Source organism: Musca vetustissima, unplaced genomic scaffold, assembly GCF_032173495.1.
Source record: "Musca vetustissima isolate MV318-11 ecotype Yass unplaced genomic scaffold, APGP_CSIRO_Mvet_v1 utg8224, whole genome shotgun sequence".
Taxonomy (NCBI): domain Eukaryota; kingdom Metazoa; phylum Arthropoda; class Insecta; order Diptera; family Muscidae; genus Musca; species Musca vetustissima.
The window spans coordinates 181,782-202,259 of record NW_026880297.1 but is presented as its reverse complement, the minus strand read 5'-3'; the positions used below and the strand labels follow the sequence as shown (position 1 = coordinate 202,259).

The 20,478-nt window shown below is 34.4% G+C and overlaps 1 protein-coding gene across 1 annotated transcript in view; it reads left to right on the top strand.

Annotated features, from left to right (window-relative positions):
• The window catches only part of LOC133325833 (rhophilin-2-A-like), a 79,809-nt gene that overhangs the window by 32,988 nt on the left and 26,343 nt on the right, over nucleotides 1–20,478 (top strand). Inside the window, exons 2-3 of the mRNA XM_061534553.1 lie at nucleotides 15,717–15,833; nucleotides 15,926–16,053. Coding sequence (XP_061390537.1) covers nucleotides 15,717–15,833; nucleotides 15,926–16,053 — 245 coding nt within the window. The remainder of the gene's footprint in view (nucleotides 1–15,716; nucleotides 15,834–15,925; nucleotides 16,054–20,478) is intronic.

The window sequence follows — 20,478 nt, the reverse complement described above, 5'->3', positions numbered from 1 at the left end:
GGGTAGGCTAAAGGCTAGAGCCAACAACCGCATCTACATACATATGAATGAAAGACGAGATGATGGTTACGCCATAAGAAGTGAGAATATTGCACTTTGGGTATCGAGTTGCAGTTGCTGTTTTTTTGTTTTTCTAAATCGATTTAAGTATGTGTTTTAAAATCGTTGTCACGTCTTTTCTGCACTCACATATGCATCTATGTACGAGTACTTACTTCTCTGCAGATGGTCATGACTATTAGAAGTTAAGGTAAATGTGAAAATTATACCTTGATTTCCTAGAAAAATAATATTGAAGATATCAGTGACTAAAATAATGAGTTCGGGGTGTGAACACTTAGGTTTTGAGGAGGAAATATTATATAAATATATTGGGTTCCATATTCAAAGACACCAACGACCGGACAGGATTTAGTAATTTCCAATAAAATATTTTTTATTTTATTATATTTATATAGATATGAAAAATATTTCGTGATATCATGCCTCTACGTGATACGTGGGTAGTTCCGCAACGAACTAGTTCATTGGACCTATTCCGATTAAGGTGCAATAGGAACTATGTTCACTTCTTTAGTTCATTTTTGTGATCTCGTTTCATTCACTAATATGATCACTTCAACAAAACGTTGGCTATGTTGGATGTCTGCGAAACGACCTGGTTTCCGCAATTTGTAGCGATTCATAAGTAAAAGCAAGATTTTGGGATGTTTTGAAGTAAACTCTTTATTACGACTCTGCGCAATCTTATCAGATGAATACTATGTATCGTGTTTAATGGAAAATGTGGAATGAGCCGCTATAGGTAATTTATTCTTACTCTGCGAAATCTTATGAGATGAATACTATGTCTCGTGTTTGAATGGAGATTGCGGAATGGGCGACTTCTTTTACAAAATGTGTTTATTCTTGTCGATAATATTCTTAAAAAAATCGATAAGAGTCTACGATTTTTTACAGGGTTGTAGTTACATTTTAAATTCAAACAAGGGTTGCATTAAATCTAATTGCATCAATCAAATAAATGAGGCTTACATCAATTCGGTATTAGAAGTAATGAGAAATAAAAGTATTTAGAAATACTTTTTCCATCCATCCAACGAATCAAACCGGGACTGTGTGAGCAAAAAAATATATATGCAAGAGAGAGAGAGAGAGAGAGATATTAATTGAACTATTTAGGAATCGGAAATATATGGAGCAAAAAACGCAATTTTAAGGAACAAGTTCCTTTTTAAATTCGGTATTATCTGCATTTTAGTCATACGGACTTCGCTACTGGGCTATTTTGTATGGTCTTTCGAATCTTCCCTTTGCCTATATCTGGATTCTCCATCCACCCATAATAATTTCTCCTTGACGATCTCTTATCTTCATTGGACGCATGATTCTTCCAGCGATGGAGCAGATTGAGTATAATTGCGTTTTACTCATACACACTTTGCCATTGGGACTATCCTTTTCTATACTCTTCCAAAGTTGTGATAGTTGTTTAGAGAATTTTTTATTATTATTTTCAATCTGGTTCAGTTAACTGATCGGTCTTTTTAGTTCAGCTCGTTTGAGTGAACTAGGACGGTCTTCTAGTTTGAAAGGAATTATTCCCCAAAATGAACCATCGGAACTAGGTTCGGTTCTATAATTCATATAATATTTAATAAGTTAATTAGGACAGGATGTATGTTACGAGTGGTGATTACTAGACCTCCTTGACCTCCTATTCGGTCAGCCGCTTAGGATCTATCCCGTTTTATATCCGAGCTTTTTCTGGGGTTGGATCGTTCCACAATGAACTGTTTCAAAGGAACTGTTCCGCTAAATGAACCATCGGAACTAGGTTCGGTTCTATAATTAATCAAATAAAAAAGCTAATTAAGACAGGATGTATGTTACGAGTGGTAATTACTGGACCTCCTTGACTTTTCTAGTCAAGAACCACTACTTCGTTCCTGACTTCTTCTCTGGCTTCCCCATAAATGGAGTAGATATTAACATGTTTTTCTGAGTAATAGACGTGTAAGATCAGCCCCGATTAGCTTCCGAAGATTTTCTTTTGTAATTCACTCAACACCCAGTCGATCGCCTTAGACGTCTTATTTCTGGCTGCTGCTTTTCATAGTAATATGGTTCTAGCTCACGTCTTCAAGTGGTTTTCTACCTTTGCACATTTCTCGACCAGAACCAGTTCAATAGAAGAAGTTTTCGTTTTGTTCATTTACTTCAGTACCTCATCGCAAATTTGCGCAATGTGATTTAATTTGAATAACATATCTTCAGAAAACTCAATACCGGCTTCCTTTGGAATTAACTGCTTGGGCTCTATATATTATTATATTCCTGGTATGTTTGTCACGTAGGCGGATTCTCTAATTACATAATAGGATTCATAGTAAATTTGTCTTAAAAATTCTTCCAAAAATTAGAATTCCTATTCCACTCCTAAAATTTTTTCAGAAATCTTGACGCTAAAATCTCATTTTCATAATCATTCTCTCAATTCATAATCATTCTCTGTTTATAAGTGTTAGAGTTAAACTTCGGTCTAATAACGAATCAGACAGTGTTGAATAGTTCAAAAACGAACTAGTTCAAATGAACTATTCCACACAAGAAACGCACGGTACTAGGTCCATTTCATTCGTTCATTTAGTTATTTTTGCTCCAGTCGTTCCGTTGTGCTATTGTCCCCCCACTTCCTTATGATCCAATCGTGCTTCTAGATCTTGCCTCTTATTGACCGAAATAAATTACGTGTAGCCATGAACGAGGGACCTAATGGAACTTGTGAACTAAATATATGACCTAGTTTCATTTTGCAGATCGAACCATTTCAGAAACGCGATTGCCCAACAACTATCGTATCAATTAGGGATATGTAAGTCGACTATCAATTGTATCGATTTTTTTTTTTGCAAAAGTCGAAGCCGGTCTTCGATCTGATCCATGACTGATTGACCTATTAAATTTTATTTCCTTATTTATATTCTAGGTTGGTTATTCCACTGTGGAATATCTCAATTTACTCATCACTAAAGCGTCCTATTAATTCAATTGTTGTCATTTGACAAACACTATTGCGGATTTGAATTGCGGAAATGTTGTGTTGTGGCCCCAAGTGCGCCACTATGCCATTTTATTTATTCTACACGTTCTTTAGTTTTCAATGAAGGTGTATATCTGTCCGACTGTCTATCTCTGCCAAATAGCAAAGGCATGCTGTTGATTTTTAATTTGTAAATTAACCTTTAAGTTCGTTTTGATTTTGCATTCAAATCTAAAATGAAATCGTAAATTTACGGATGCGATATCAAGTGCAGAAATTGCTAAGTCAAACGATTCGCCTATTTATTCTCGACTCAGAGCAATTTGACATTTTCAATAAGTTTTAAATTGATTAGCAAATAGTTTCGAGCTACCGATTGTTTTATCATAGATTGGAATTTTAATTTTAAAATGCGAATGAAGAAATCGATTTTCAATTAATTGTTAAAATAGCAAAAAAAAAAACTTGATTATATGGGAAGGCCTAAAGTTTAACTATATTTTGCCTCAATTTTTTTCCAAAATGAAGAAGTAGGAAAAAATATTTGTTGTTGTGTTTTCCCCACCATACATAATTACCTTTAAATTGTGTTGAACGTAGTGCCGGAGATTTGTTTATATTTTTATGGCATATTTACAAGTCGTTCACTTTTAAGTAATTCGAATAACTGTTCGACTGGACCATGGCGGCAACAGGTTAATAATCTTATGTTTGTTTGGTTTTTACATGATTGTTTTATAAACTTAATTGAATCCAATTTGATTAATTGTTTTCTCGTTGTGCGGCTATTATCTGTAGGCAGAGGTACGTGTATTTCACTGTAAATATGGGGTGGAACGAAAACTAATTCGAGGAAGATTTAATTAAAAATCTACGATATTTTTTTAAATTTTTTTGGCTTTAGAAAGTACAGAAATTATTATTAAATGTTCGATTCCCCATCTATAGACATGTTCGATGGTCTACAGCATACTATATGCCTCGATTTGTTTCCTTCTCGTCTGCTGGGAAAGTCTTTCTCATACTTTTTTGTCTGATCTGAGTTATTTCCTAAGGTTTCTAAAATAAAATAAGTTATTATGATACATTTGGACCGTCCTGAAGTATCTACTTAAACTAGTCTTCATTAAACACTTTGTTCTAATGATAGAATTTGTCAAATTTGTCCTTCACACGGCCCTGTAATACAGTAGTTTTGATGTACCTGTCTTGTACATAGTTGATTTCACTTAGGTGCACATTGAGCAGTTAAAATATTTAAGATATCTGCACTTTTTACTTTCCTGCACAGAAATAATTGTAAGTGTTGTTGTGCAGTTAAGTCAGAACTACTGTAGTTGATTTAATTGTTCATTTGCTCATTGACAACTTGTTTCATCGATCATTGACAAAATATTTCATCAATGTTGATAAGTGACAACATTATTATGTGAACTTGTAAAATGGAGGCAATAATAAAGGATACCCTATAATTTCTTTGTCAGTTCAGCACTTCAGTGGAATAATATTTTCCATATAATCAAAAGTGATTTAACATCTCACTATGACAGTGTACATCTTACTTAAACGGCAGGATTTTGTGTCTTATTCCCTATAGTGATTATCAGCAAAAATAATTCCAAATATTTGTAGAAATTTCTGATCAACTTTTCGTCAAATTTGCCCTTCAAACAGTCCTGCAAAGCTGTATCAATGTCGATTTTAACGTTACTTTCATTTTTTCATTGACAATTTGTTTCATCAATCATTGACAACCTGTTTCATTAATGTTGACAAGTAATGACATAATTTTGTGACCTGGTCATAAAGTCAATGTGCAATTGATAATGCACTCAGCAAGGAAACATGTAATTCTCATGATAAATTCATAAAATAATACAAAAGATACCCTTAATGACCTGCAAAGCTGTGTAATAATCAACATAGACGTAACTTTCATTTTTTCATTGACAAAATGTTTCTTCGATCATTGACAAACTGTTTCGTTAATATTGATGTGGAAGATCGATTTATTATTATTTATCACACTAGTGCAGTGACTGATCTCAAGTAACGTCTGCGGATTAAGAATAAATCATTATTTCGATATACCATCTAAATATGAATTAATATATTCGCTTCTCGCTGAAGTCTAATGGCCCTTCGCTTGGAACTTCAATCCGTAGGTCGATTTGCATATAATCTTCAAATCGATTGTTCAATCTGTTCGGATCACCTAGGACTTTATTCATCTGGAACGTTTGAATTTTTCAATATTTTTTGCAAAGTTTTGTGTTCCACGGAACCATTACATTTTGAGTAGTGTTGGGCAATCTCGTTTTTGAAACGGTTCCGAAAGGAACTAGTTCATTTACGCAGTTCAGCCGTTTAAATAATTCGAACGATGAACGGGAAGATTTAGATGAACGATTGGATCAAAAGGACGAGAGAAAAAAGGAACGAAGTGAACTTGATGAACGGAAGAACCGAGCCTAGTGCCGATATTTCTGTTACTTTTGAGTTCAGTTGTGCAAGGGCCTTCCTGAAGCAATTCCAAACGAAACTAGGTGAACGTGAAGGTCTAGATGAAAGATTGGATCAAAAGGAAATAGTTGAACGATGGGAAAAATGAAAAAGATTACAGAGAGCAAAAAGGAACGACTGGGGCAATATGAACTAGAAGAACGAAAGAACCGGGCCTAGTACCCTCGTTCCTGAAGCGGTTCCCAAAAGATCTAGATAATTCACTTAGTTCAATCGTTAATTGGTTCACGTCAGATAATTCGGATGAACGGGAAGATGAAAGTTGGATCAAAAGGAAATGGATGAACAAGTACAAAAAGGAACAACTGGAACAAAATGAAATACACGAACGAAAGAACTGGGCCTAGTACCAATATTTCTATTACATTTGAGTAGAGTTGGGCAATCTCGTTTCTGAAGCGTTTCCCAAGGAACTAGGCCATTCAGAGTGAAGGGGAAATTCTAGATGAACAATTCTATCAAAATGAAGTAGATGAACGAGAGTAAGAAGGAACGACTGCAAATGAACTAGATGAACGAAAGAACCGGACCTATTATCGATATTTCCTTTCGTGGAATAGTTCCTTTGAACTAATTCGTTCCGGAATGACCCAACTATACATTTCATAAGAGCAATGTTGTAAATACATGGTAGTTTTTAATGTTTTCTCTCTCTATATATATCTCTCCGCATGTGTGACTACTTTCTTAATTCGGTCAATGAAACAATTGCATCAAAATGAACAATGCGAATAAGAATGAACAGCGGGAGCAAAAGGAACTAGTTGAACGAATAAACCGAACCTAGTACCGATCGCAGTCTTTCATTTTTGCTCTAGTTCCCTTTGATCCTTTTGATCCAATTGTTCATCTAGATCTTCCCATTCTACGACCTAATTAGCTGACTTATACCAAGTAACGATTGAACTAGAAAGAACTGAATGGAACTATATGAATAACATAATTTATTTTGCGGAGCAACCCAAAAATATCGAATCGTTTTAGAAACCGTATTGTCAAAATATACAAGCTATGTTTCAATAATTTTAGCTAAACTTCAAATTCGAACTAATTAAATGGTCATAGCCTAAAAAGTTAAATTTTTCAAAAAAAAAATTGTTAGTATTTGTCTTTGTGAAACAAATATCCTCTGAAGATCCCAAGTTTAATTTTTGAAATTCATATTTTTTTTATTTCATCTTCAAAGGCTTGAAATTGAGAAATGTGATCGACACTGTCATAACATTTAATTACCCGACAATTTTCTAAAGCTGTCCACAGTTAATAATCACAATAATAAACAACAATAGCAGCAGCAGCTGTATCATCCAATAGCTCGTGACAATGTTGCTGTTTTTGTTTCGCAGATACTCTGATGTTGATATTGAAACAAATGTCTGGAACTAATTCAATTTTCTATGCCATGCATTTCAAAATTTGCAGCTAAGAGAGAGAAGGAAACCATTCTTCCCCCCTAGAGAATCAGCGTCTTGAGACCACTTTAACTGGTTTCACAATTGTGTGGAAGGGGGAAGAGTATTTGCAGAGTTGTATGACCACCATCCAGGGCATAACTTGTAACTACGAACAAATGCCTTGCCTACCTACTGCTTGATGACTCCGTTTGAAAATGAAAATCTGTTGCGCACCACTTAGAAAACAAATAAGAACGAGAAAAAAACAAATACTACTGCAGAAACGCATCAAAGCTACATTTAAGGTTATCTCTTCCATTACACCTCCCATTATCGGCTGCCTCCTATAGTCGATGCCATAATTATGACAAATGCCATACTTGGTAGAAAGGAAAAACGCAAATAAATTGAAAAACAATTGAGAAGGAAGATCACAGGCTTGTGGTGGCTTCGAATTTGACATTTGCGACGTTTTATACAATGTGTCATAAAACATGACAGAATGGAAATAGATTGAACTAGAATTATATTACACAGTCAAATTACATTTCTGAAGATTTTTGATATAATCGGTTTGATCTGAATTTTGTTCCATGGTTGTTTTTAGTTCAATTTTTGGCATAGGTAAGGTAATTTGGGCCCTAAACGGTAAGATCTAAATGGACCAAAAGGAACCAGTTGAACGAAAGAATTAATTAACGACTGTAGAAAAGGGAACTAGATGAACAAATGAACCGAAACTTGTTCCTTTTGCGGATCAGTTCCTTTAAAGACTTTCGATATTTTTAGATCTGATACACAAAAATAAGCTAGGCCATTAATTTAGTTCCATAATTCTTTTTAGTTCAATTTTTCGTTGACACACCTCTGTTAATTCGGCCAATGAATCTGAGGATTTTGAACGAATGACGCAAAGGAAACTAGATGAACAATGAACATGACCTTGTACCGATCGTTTTTTTTTGTAGAATAATTCCTTTGAACTAGTTCGTTATGGGACTAATGAACGATTATATCAAAAAGAACCAGGTGAACGAGGGCAAAACTGAACATTTGGAGCAAAATGAACTAGATGGACGAAAACCAGTAAGGAAAATAGTAAAGTCGGACTGGGCCGACTATATGATACCCTTCACCACTTTGGGAATATTCTACATATGTATCCTAACAGACGACGCGTTTTTGTTATATATCTATATCTGAACCGATTTCAGGGAAACTTGCCAGAGACTAATTTATATTACTTCAGTACGTTGTGTCAATCGGTCTAGCTATGGATCTTTTCACGAAACTTAGCAACATCATTCTGCACTTAACTCAGGGTACTGATTTACGTTCAGAATAAAGATGACCAAAATTCGTGCAAATCGAAAGATATATAGGGACTTTGGTGCACCAATTACATAAAATCGGACGAAAATGTATATGGGAGCTATATCTAAATCTGAACAGATTTTCACGAAACTTTGCAAACATCATTCTAGACTTAATTCAGTACGCTATGTCAAAATTCGTGCAAATGAAAAAATTTCCAGGGACTTTAGTGGACTATTTACCTAAAATCGGGCGATGCTATATATGGGAGCTATATCTAAATCTGAACTGATTTTCACGAAACTTAACACACATCATTCTAGACTTAGTTCATTACGCTATGTCAAATTTCGTGCAAATCGAAAGATATATAGGGACTTTGGTGCACCAATTACATAAAATCGGACGAAAATATATATGGGAGCTATATCTAAATCTGAACCGATTTTCACGAAACTTTGCACACATCGTTCTAGATTTATTCAGTACGATATGCCAAATTTCGTGCAAATGAAAAGATTTCCAGGGACTTTGGTGCACCAATTACCTAAAATCGGGCGAAACTATATATAGGAGCTATATCTATATATGAACCGATTTTCATGAAACTTAGCGCACATTATTATAGACGCAATTCAGTACGCTATGCCAAATTTCATGCAAATCGAAAGATATATAGGGACATTGGTGCATCAATTACCTTAAATCGGATGAAAATATATATGGGAGCTATATCTAAATCTGAACCGATTTTCACGAAACTTTGCACATATCATTCTAAACCTTATTCATTACGCTGTGCCAAATATCGTGCAAATCGAAAGATATATAGGGACTTTGGTACACAATTTACCTTAAATCGGACGATGATATATATGGGAGCTATATCTAAATCTGAACCGATTTTCACGAAACTTAACGCACATCATTCTAGACATTATTCATTACGCTGTGCCAAATTTCGTGCAAATCCGAAGATATATAGGGACTTTAGTGCACCATTTACATTAAATCGGACGAAAATATATATGGGAGCTATATCTAAATCTTAACCGATTTTTACGAAACTTAACACACATCATTCTAGACCTTATTAATTACTTTGGTACACCATTTACCTTAAATCGGACGAAAATATATATGGGAGCTATATCCAAATCTGAACCGATTTTTCCCAATTTCAATAGGGTTCGTCATTGGGCAAAACAAATGAGCTGTGCCAAATTTCATTTTTTTAAATCCATATTTAAGTGTAGATTTTTTAAAAATATGTTCATAGGTCCATATATAGGCGTGGATTTTATAAAAATATTTTTATATGTCTATATATAGGCGTGGAGTTTTTTAAATTGTCCTTATTGTGAGCCGTCCGACCAGTTCGTATAATCTAAAATTTCTTATACACCTTTATGACATTTACGATATTTTGTCGCAAACCTCCCAAATCGATCCCGATTAAACGAAAAAATCCAAAAACAAACAACAAGTGGCAAACTTGTTGATGATAACCTGAAAGGAAAAACTAGTCATTTGCCATCCATGCCAAGACATCTTTGGAAATGTGCAACAACACCATCGCTGAGGAGCAACATTAAATAAATAATATTTTAATAGCATTTGCCAAAGAAAGTGTAAAACTTTCATCATTTCCTTTCTAGCCATGCAGAAGAAGAAGAAAAAAATATTCGCAGCAACAACAACAAAACTAAATTGAAAAGTTAGGAAGACATGGGGAGAAAAATAAAATAAATATAGAAACTTGCCAACCAGCCAGCTAGTCAGCCAACCAAACCGTTTAGCCAGATAAACCGTCGAACGTGCAGTGATTAAGAAGTAACTGCTGCTGCTGATGCCGCTACCATTATTGCAATCACTTGCCGGTGTTTGTTTGGTTAAAACTCTTTCCTTGTCACATCGAGATAAAACGCGACATATCACTTTTTTTGTGCAAGTAAAACGTTTTTAATCGTCATGCTGCAGAAAACAAATACTGTTGCTGCAACCACTTAGAAGGAGATATGCATGGCTGGCGGGACAAGTTTCGAGAAGAAAATTTTAATAACTTTGTTGGTTGTTGTTTTTTTGTAATTTTCTAAATGAAAGTAAATTTTGAGGAAAACTAACTGTTTTATTGAAGAGTGAACAACATTGACACATACTATGAAGACTTTGCAACCTTTGAGAGTACAATAGACGAAAAAATTTTAGGTGTGCGTACTCGTGTCAACACCTAATCGCTTTTCAATCCAATCCAAGAGTCAATCTCCCAAGACAAAGGTATAGCCATATCAAATAAAGTTACATATCTGAGAGTCAACCTTAACAGATCTTTCTATAGGTGGGTCGATACCGGACACAAAAATATAGTACAGGTTACAATCGAGTCCTCTGCCCTCTGGTAATTGTTGCTACAGTGATTGATGAACCGGGGACTGAAAATGACCTTCGTCGGGCAGATTACAATACGATCATGCAGGAACAAACCTTGGCAAACCTTCGAACCTATTTTTTTTGGAAATTGTACTATTCTCGACCTAAATAACCAGAGAAGACCTAAATAACCTCCTCCCCCCCCCCATCCTCGGTGTCAAACATTTTTTTTTATTTAATTCGAATCTTCTCTGATTCTAGAATGTCCCTACAACATTTCATGTGAAAATCTCAAGAACTCTTGAAGATATGGCCGATTTATTGGGTCAGCATCAAGGGACGGCAAGAGTGATTCTTAAACTTTAAACGCATTTTTCTCGGGCACGATAACTCAAAAACTTATCATCCAATCGGTCCCAAATTTTGACACGTTTCTCTGGGAGTGTATAGCTCTCGTATGAACTAGGATAAAGCCAATCGGTGAAGATCTTCCTTATTTTTTAACTTAGTTTGTGGTAAAAAATAGGCGGTTTTCCAAAAAAAAAAATCAAAGTTCCGCCATTTTGTTAATTGTTGTGCGAAGTCAATAATCTTAGTTCATACCTGAGCCAGACAAGTACTCTTTCTAACATCGTTTGAATTTTTGGATTCCGATGTTCCAGTGAGGAGTTATCATGCCCGCCATCAAAAATAAGGACTTTTCTTTGAGAATGGGGGGTGGGGGTCCCTTAAAGGCGTGTATTCTTAAAAAAAAATAATTTTGAAGGTGTGGGTTTAAAAAATCTTTTTGAAAGTCTATCACAGGCGTGGATTTTTGAAGAAGCATTTTTGAAGGCCTGTCACAGGCGTGGATTTTTGTAATCATCTGTCACAACTGTGAATTTTTAAATAATAATTTTTGAATGCGTGGATTTTTAAAGAATTGTTTTTGAAGATCTGTAACAGGCGGGGATTTTTTATAAAAATCACTATTGAAGATCTGTCACAGGCGTGAATTTTTAAAAAAAAAATCGCTTTTGAAGATCTGTCACAGGCGTGAGTTTGTAAAAAATAATTTTTGAAAATCTGTCGCAGGCGCGGTTTAAAAAAACTCAGTTTTGAAAATCTGTCGCAGGCATGGATTTAAAACAAAATCACTTTTGAAGATCTGTTACAGGCGTGGGTTTGTAAAAAATCATTTTTGAAAATCGGTTTAAAAAAACTCAGTTTTGAAGATCAGTCGCAGGCGCGGTTTAAAAAAAACTCATTTTTAAAGATCTGTCGCTGACGCAGATTAGAAAAAACTCATTTTTGAAGATCTGTTGGAGACGCGGATTAAAAAAATCATTTTTGAAGATCTGTCGCAGGCGCGAAAAAAATGTTTTTAAGTCACAGTCGTGGGTTTTTAGAAATTCATTTTTGAAAAACTACCACAGTAATTTTTGAAGGTCTAAATTATAAGCGCTAAAAAATGTTTAGAAACAAATATAAGCTTATATTATTTAAATATATAAAAAGTAGAGGACAGTATTTATCATTTAAAAATATTAAAAAAAACTACGCCTTTATTTGCTTTATCTAAAATATTTAAAAAACATATAGGAATATTTGCCTAATAAAAAATATTTTAAAAAATATTCGCCTATATTTGCCCTATTAAAAATATTTAAAAAAATATATTAGAAAACATATTTAAATCCCCAGAATCGTTTTTTCACAAATTCCCATAATTACAAGCATAAAGCCACCTTCTTCTTCCATAACTAATAATTTTCCAAGAAATAAGAATCTCCACCCTTCATTAAGACAATCACATGACAATGAAACCGAATCTTGTTTTCACTTTTTAAAAAATCTTTGCTCCCTACTGAGCCGGATAGACCGACAGACATGGCGGCATTTTTCTTAAAATCTACTTCCATTGGCTTTATTACATTTTGCAAGAAAATTATAATGTTTGGGATGTCTGTCTGAGTGTGTGTGTGTGTGTTTGGAGTGCATGCGGTTTAAAAAGGAAAACATCCAAGGGCTATGGCCAACGAAAAAAATGCATAATTTATCTCTGGCCAACTATCAGGTTATTAAAGAAGAGCAAAAGTGGTTAACGCTTGTCATTTTCACATGTAAACACAGCGTAAATTGATGGCAAATATGAAGCAATCTCATCATCATCCAGGAGGGGGGAGCCATCAGTGAAAAAATCAAAAACAAAAAATATCGGAATAAAAAGGAGCCACAATAGCTTTTCGATAAATGGAATTTCCATGATTAGAAAATATTCCGAGATTGTAAGGTACTCCTTGAGTTATTCACATTCCATTTATGTGGAATGTACTGTATTTGTAAATATTCAAGAGATGTTGTTGTTGCTGGCGATTCTTTCATGCCAGGGTACCTACTGGCCATTATAAGCCACAGCGAACTAAGGATACAACAATAACAACAAAATAGAGAAAAACAAGTTAAATTTTAAAGCCAATTATAACTACCAAAGGGCTCCTCTTTTGCTTTAACTTGGCTTATTTAGGTTCGAACCAAAAATGAATAACAACAAGCCGGGGCATTAAGTTAGGCAACCAGCCGGCCATCCACCTACCAGCCTCCTTTACACTCACAACCTCCTATGAATGGTAATACTAACAAAGAACCAAAACAAGAACTCAATAAACCATGGATGGGGTTCTTCATCCATAGCTAAACTTTAGCATTTGGTGCTGGTCTTATTCAAACCGCCTGCTGCCACACAAGGCGAGAGGTCCACAAGGAATAGAAAAAAAAACGACCACAACTAGACCACCAACAAATATTATATTACCATCATCATCGGCGTCATCATCTTCATTGCCATAGTTATCATATATAGTTTTTTCTATTCCTATTCTTATTTTCATCTCGATTTTGTTGTTATTGCTGTTGCTTTTGGAATAACTGATGAAGGAATAATAGTGCCAACAACAACAACAACCACAACTGTGGAGTATGACTGGCATCAAAACGCCTTTCAGCTGATGCTGTTATGCGCCATGGCTGCTGCTGACAATGATGATGCTTTTGATGCATGTCAAAAAGTGGTTATTTGTTGTTGTTGTTGTTGGTTTATTTTTTTTTCTGATTCTCTCTATTTAATATTCAATGACATGTTTAATATGGTTATGGCTTGTATGCATCAGCAACAGCAGAAACCTTTTGCTGCTGCTGCCCACCACGAAGTGCCTACACGTCGATTCCTACGTAAAGATTAAAATTGCGGAACATCATCTTAACGAATGCTAATTGTTTTTAAATGCGGAATATTTTCTGAACTGATATATTATCGTGGTGTAGATGCATAGCTTAATTGCAAATGGAGGGTATATTTAAATGAAAACAAAACTACTTGGAGAAGATCAAAAAATAGTCTATTAAAAAATCACCAGGTATTTAGAAAAATACTTAGAAAAAATCTACATTTTGATTTGTCCTTTAAACGAATGTTTTAAAAAAAATCTACGCCTACATTTGTCTCTTAAAAATATGTTTAAAGATCTGCGCCTATATTTGCCCCTTAAAAAATATTCTAAAAAATCTACGCCAATATTTGTCCCTTTAAAAAAATATTTTTTAAATCTACGCCTATATTTGTCCATTAAAAAAATGATTTTTTAAAATCAACGCCTATATTTGTTCCTTAACCATATTTTAGAAATTCTACGCTTATATTTGCTACCTAAAAAATGTAAAAAAAATCTACGTCCCCATTTGTCCCTAAAAAATTTAAAAAAAATCTACGTCACCTAAAAATTTCGTGAAAAAACGCGAGCTAGTAGTCGATCACAAAGGTATCAAACTATTTTTTAGTACAGGTAATCGTCGTCAGATGGCGCGTGGTGTTTTGTAGCGTAGACATGATCCGAGTGTGGTGAATTATAGAAGCCACATTGTAAGCGATATCACAAATGCGCGGTTTTAGTTCCGTCAATTGATGTCATTGACTGAACTAAAAAATGTCATATAACACACAGTTTTAATCGAATTCCCATATTCTCCCTACTCTATCTTTGGTACTTTAAAAGCATTTTTTTAATTTAGATTCTGATGGTTCACGGAAAAAAAATACCTCAAAAAATTAATATATCTTCTGTAATAAGAAGAATATATATATATATATACAGTGGCTCCATCGAATAATCGGACAAGTGGTTGTCAGATATAATAATGCTATACATTTCAAATTCTGGCATACCTCCGGTTCCAGTAAAACCTCCTTAAGCTGTACTAAGGAGTTAAATTTTTTTTCATACACTCTCCTAGCTAATTTTTCCCAAAGATGCTCAATTACGTTAAGGTCTGGGCTCTGTGTAGGTGTTTGCAGTTATGGATCAACCAAAGCTTTGCAACACCTGATGTGTGCTTGGGATCGTTGTCTTGATAAAAGGCAAAGTTGTTCGCGACACCCAATTTGTCTGCACTTTGCTTTACATTTTGTTTTAAAATGTTGAGGTAGACAAATTTGTCCATTTTACCATCAGTAAAATGCAAATTGCCTACTCCCGCACTCGACATGCAGCCCTAACCCTAACAGAACCTCCTCCGTGCTTAACAGTGGCCTTTGTATTCTTATGATTAAATTCAGCATTTGGCTTACGCCACACGTACATCTTTCCATCTGATCCGTGCAAATTAAATTTGCTTTCGTCAGTAAACAGAACCTTAATAAACAGAACCTTAATAAAACTATCAATAGAAATGTATTTTAAGATGATCTATCATCAAATTACCTGATTCCAAAAATCTTCTGGTTTTAGTAAATACTCCTTTTGTCCGATTATGCGATGGAGCCACTGTATATATATATATATATATATATATATCGCTTCTGTTGATAGAACATACTCTTTATATTCTTCTGTTATAGGAAATTATTATTTAAAAGCCTTGGGAAATATTACATCTTATTGTCGGTATTTTCCCTTTTTTGGAAATTCCCATTCATCTAGAATGAACTTTTCATGTCTTCCAAGAATATCTGATCATATTTTTAATTGGAATTAAATTAAACATTTTAATTTTGTATCAACATTAATTGGTATTTTATATTTTCTTTCTCCTTACAGGGTTCAGATCCCCGTGCCGCCACATGCCGTGGTAAATTACAGACACGTCGTTGCAAATTAAATCAGGAAATCAATAAAGAGTTACGATTGAGAGCCGGTGCTGAAAACCTCTATAAGGTAAGGCATCATATTATTCAATGAATCATTTAATCTTATTTTTATATAAAAATGAATCTCTGCTTCACCCTCTACCCTTTTCCCCCACACAGGCAACCACAAATCGTAAATTACGTGATACCGTTGCACTGGAGCTAAGTTTTGTCAATTCCAATTTACAATTATTAAAAGAACAATTGGCTGAATTGAATTCATCGGTGGAGGTATATCAGAACAATAGGTGAGTCTCCAAACATACACGCATATACATATATATTTTAAATTAATTTAAGTTGCATCTGAGTTGATTTGAATTTTATTTATAAGAAAATTAAATTTGAATACTGCGATGTTTGATTCGTTTATCGGTTTTGGGAGGGAGAGCTATAGTCATGTGGTATTTTGAATGAAATTAAAATTTTTTCTGAGAAAAGGTCATTGCTCGAAAAAAGATAGGCAAGGGGCTAATCAAGATCATAAGGAAGGGAAAAAGAAATGAAAATCTTTATTTGAACCCTGGTTCCCATGGCATCTGTTGATTGCTGTCCGGCGCCTTAGCGTTCATAGCCACCTCCTTATCTTCCTTAGGTTGCACAATATGCAGTTGCATACCATTGAAGAAAAATATTGTAGTCTGTATGGAAAAAAAGTCCGTCACTACAAGAAGAATCTGCTCTGAAAAGAAATGTCCGAAGCTTGACACGGTTGAATTTAATTCGTAGATGCAATTTCGCAACAATAGTCGACATAAATACAACTTATCAAGTAAAGACATTGGAAGCCACATTGCCCAATATGCCTGATGAGCCGCTTAACCAACGGGAAACGCGTCGCATAATGGTGGGAATGTAGTATCTCTCTGGTTTTCCTTTTCATTGCAACTCCGATCATGTAGATCATCTCGAAAGATAAATTAAGAAAGAAAATCTTTATGATATCTAGACATGTTCTGTAGAATACCAAATTCTTTTTATGTTTATAGATGACCTCTTAAAGGACTTTCATCTATGGAACTAGAGGACCTATACAAAATCTTTCACATATAACAAAAGACCTATAAAGTTCTTTTAATTATAGGAAACATATTGCTCTTTTCTTTAATAATATTTTTCTATAGACTATCAGTGTCTAGATTTTACAAATAAAATAACGAAGCGAGTAGAGAGAATATGGGATTTCGATCAAAGTGGTATTTAGCTGGTCGAATGACATTTACAGTCGAATAGCGATCATGTCTTTGCTATCGATCACAGGGTGCCAACTACAATTCACCACACTTGGAGTGTACGTGGCTATACTAAACATACACGTGACGCCATCTGATGGTAACTGTCTGAACTAAAAATGTAATATTACACCATTTTCATCGAAGTCCCATAATCTCCCTACTAGTGCGTGTTTTTTGCGAATAAAAACCCAGAGGATTTTTAAACTTATCTTTTTAATTCAAACTACCATCAATGCTTGATTTTTTAAAATAATATTCCATAAGCAATGCGTGGAATATTATGGCGATCGTGTCTTTGCTATCGGTCACAGGGTGCCAACTATAATTCACCACACTTAGAGTGGTGCGCGTCTATACTATACATACACGTAACGCCATCTGATGGTAACTGTCTGAACTAAAAATGTACTATTACACCATTTTCATCGAAGTCTCTTAATCCCCCTACTAGTGCGTGTTTTTTGCGAATAAAAATCCAGAGGATTTTTAAACTTATCTTTTTAATTCAAATTCAAATAAGCAATGCGCGGATTTGTATAATAACATCGGTATAGGCTGCAATATCTAGTGTATCATAAAGTCCCCATCAACTTTGGTCATTACTTGATCATTTTTCTCTGTATTATATCAAAGTTTATACGATAGCCATCCAGAAACTAATATTTCTTTTTTTTTTGCGAATATGTCGGGATATGTGTAGGGGGGTTCTTTGGCGAAAAATAAGACTGACGACGTAATGAATTTTTATGCTCCATATCTGTTGTTCTCTTCATATGTTTGCATATATATCTTGAGGGATTTTTGTAGTGGTTGTTGATGGTATTTAGAAGAACAGAACGTTACTCCAAACATCCATTTGATTTCGTGTGTTTCGGCAGTGTTTGTTTCCCTTGCCAGGTTTGTGGCCATTCTCATGGCCGCCGACTAACGATATGTGGTGACTTAACTTCTTCCTGTTAGCCATTAAGATTTAAGTTAGCGATTGATTTAAGTCAATGTCGTCATGGTGGTGCTGGTGTTTGCAGTCTGTTCTTTACCATTTTTTTTTTTTTTTTGAAGGAATCTAATAGGAGGATTTGATTCCAGCACTTTGTGTTAAAAGGTAGAGGTTGGATACATGCAACTGACTACGACTTTGGCCTTATGTGTTTTTGGTTGGCTATGAGTGTGTTTCGTAGTTTTTTGTGCTAAGAAGGAAGCATTGCCTTGGAAAAGAAAATGTTAGTTTGCCAGTTCGGTTCTCAGATGCTGTATTTGATTTTTGTTAGAATTGTGCAAAGACATGCAACCCTATTTCCCCGAAGCTATAAATTTATGTCCCAATGTAATTGTTTTAAATAGTTTTTTGTTGTATTTTTTTTCTTTTGTTGTTTCTCATTGTAGAAAAACAAAACATTTAATTAAGGCTAAATAATGAAGCCTAGTGTCGGAATATATTTATGTTTATTTTGCATATGCCGTTAAAAGAAGAAAGTAGTTCTGAAGAAAACAAAAAATTGTACATTCTTAGAAAGGAAACATTAATTCTATAGAATGAAGTGCTGCCTGGAAGTGATCAGCAGCTGAAATTTTATGTAAAAGTCCTGTAGAACATTTCCTATATAAGAATGCGATCTAAAAAAATTTCTGTTTTTAAAAAACATTAAGAAAATCTTATACAAAATTAGTTCCTCCAGCGATCTTCTTACCATGACTTAATTTCTCGTGGATCAGTTGCGATCTTCTAAAAAGCTAACGAAATATCCGATTGTGCTTGAGAGTATCTAATATGGAAAGAGACATATCTTGAGTTCTTCTTCTAAAATCGAAGAGGGTTTGGAAAGAATTTGAACTTAATATATACCAACTCTCCCCTGGGACCTTTTTTCAATGTGGAAGAGAATGCCTTCAGGTCTTCGTTGGTATACGAAGGGTCCTTGAGAACCTTGTATATACTCTAGACATCCTATATTAAGCAAGTCAGTGTGTTTTGAATATAATGCTTTATGACTTTCTTTTATGAACGAATATCCATTATAATATGCCCTATTAAAATTATATAATGAGACAATCCATTGAAGAAGTTATAATTATAAAAACTCAAAACATTGTGTATAGTTTTCCATTTCAAAAACACCTTTAGAATGCCTTCCCACAATTGAAGTCTTCTAATTAAAATCAGATCTCTAGAAAATCATCTTTCAGAAAAATCCTACAGATGATCTAGAGAATACCTATAGGAGGTCATTCATATATGGGATACCCAAAGAAAGTTTTATATTACAAAAGTTCAAGTATTTTGGAAGACTTGTATGTTTTATATTTAAAAACTAATGATAGGACTTTTTTCTCTTCTAGAAGGTCTTATATACATACACAGAAAAATAATTCGTATATTATATGTACAGTGTTCATTAAGTGTTGTTAATGTCCGGATTTCTGCATTTTATGAAAGCAATTCCTATAATTTTAAATACTGGTTCTTGTCAGCGAGAGAGAGCGGCAAAAAAACTTTAGAGTTGTGTTTGGTGGTGGTGGCGGGATTTCTATGGCACAGAAGCGTCGTTATAGCAATCCTATAGAATGTAAAAAGCCACCTCCTTATCTTCCTAAGGTTGCACAATATGCAGTTGCATACCATTGAAGAAAAATATTGTAGTCTGTATGGAAAAAAAGTCCGTCACTACAAGAAAAATCTGCTCTGAAAAAGGAATGTTCTGGTGTGATGCCAAATGTCCGAACCTTGACACGGTTGAATTTAATTCGTAGATGCAATTTCGCAACAATAGTCGACATAAATACAACTTATCATGTAAAGACATTTGTAAGCCACATTGCCCAATATGCCTGATGAGCCGCTTAACCAACGGCGAAACGCGTCGCATAGTGGTGGGAATTTTGTATCTCTCTGGCTTTCCTTTTCATTGCAACTCCGATCATGTAGCTCATCTCGAAAGAGAAATTAATAAGTAAAAAATTTTCGTTTGAGCATTTTCCTTGTATCAACACTTATTTACTATATTGTATTTGGTATTTATATCGAAATTATTCGGAAAACATATATGCGAATTTTATAACACCAATGAAGAGATCAATAGTAGTGTCTAAAATACAGAAAAAAATTGAATACAAACAAGAGGAAAACAAAACTAACAACCACCAAGTGAGGGCAGAGACGGAGAACGAAACCAAAACAAAATACAGCCGAACAATGAATGGTGGTTGCTATTTTTCATGGCAGAAATACATTTGTTTTTGCCAAGGGAGAGAGAGAGGAAAAAATCAGATCAAATAGTAGTAAAGTATGAAAACAGTTTTCATATTTATGAAATGTTTACATTTTTTGGATAAAAATAGTGGTATTCTCATGATTATAGGAAGTTTTACTTGTATTCTAAACGAAGTACATGTACAGAATGGAAAAAATAAACAATGAATGCAAATATTCAAAGTATTTTT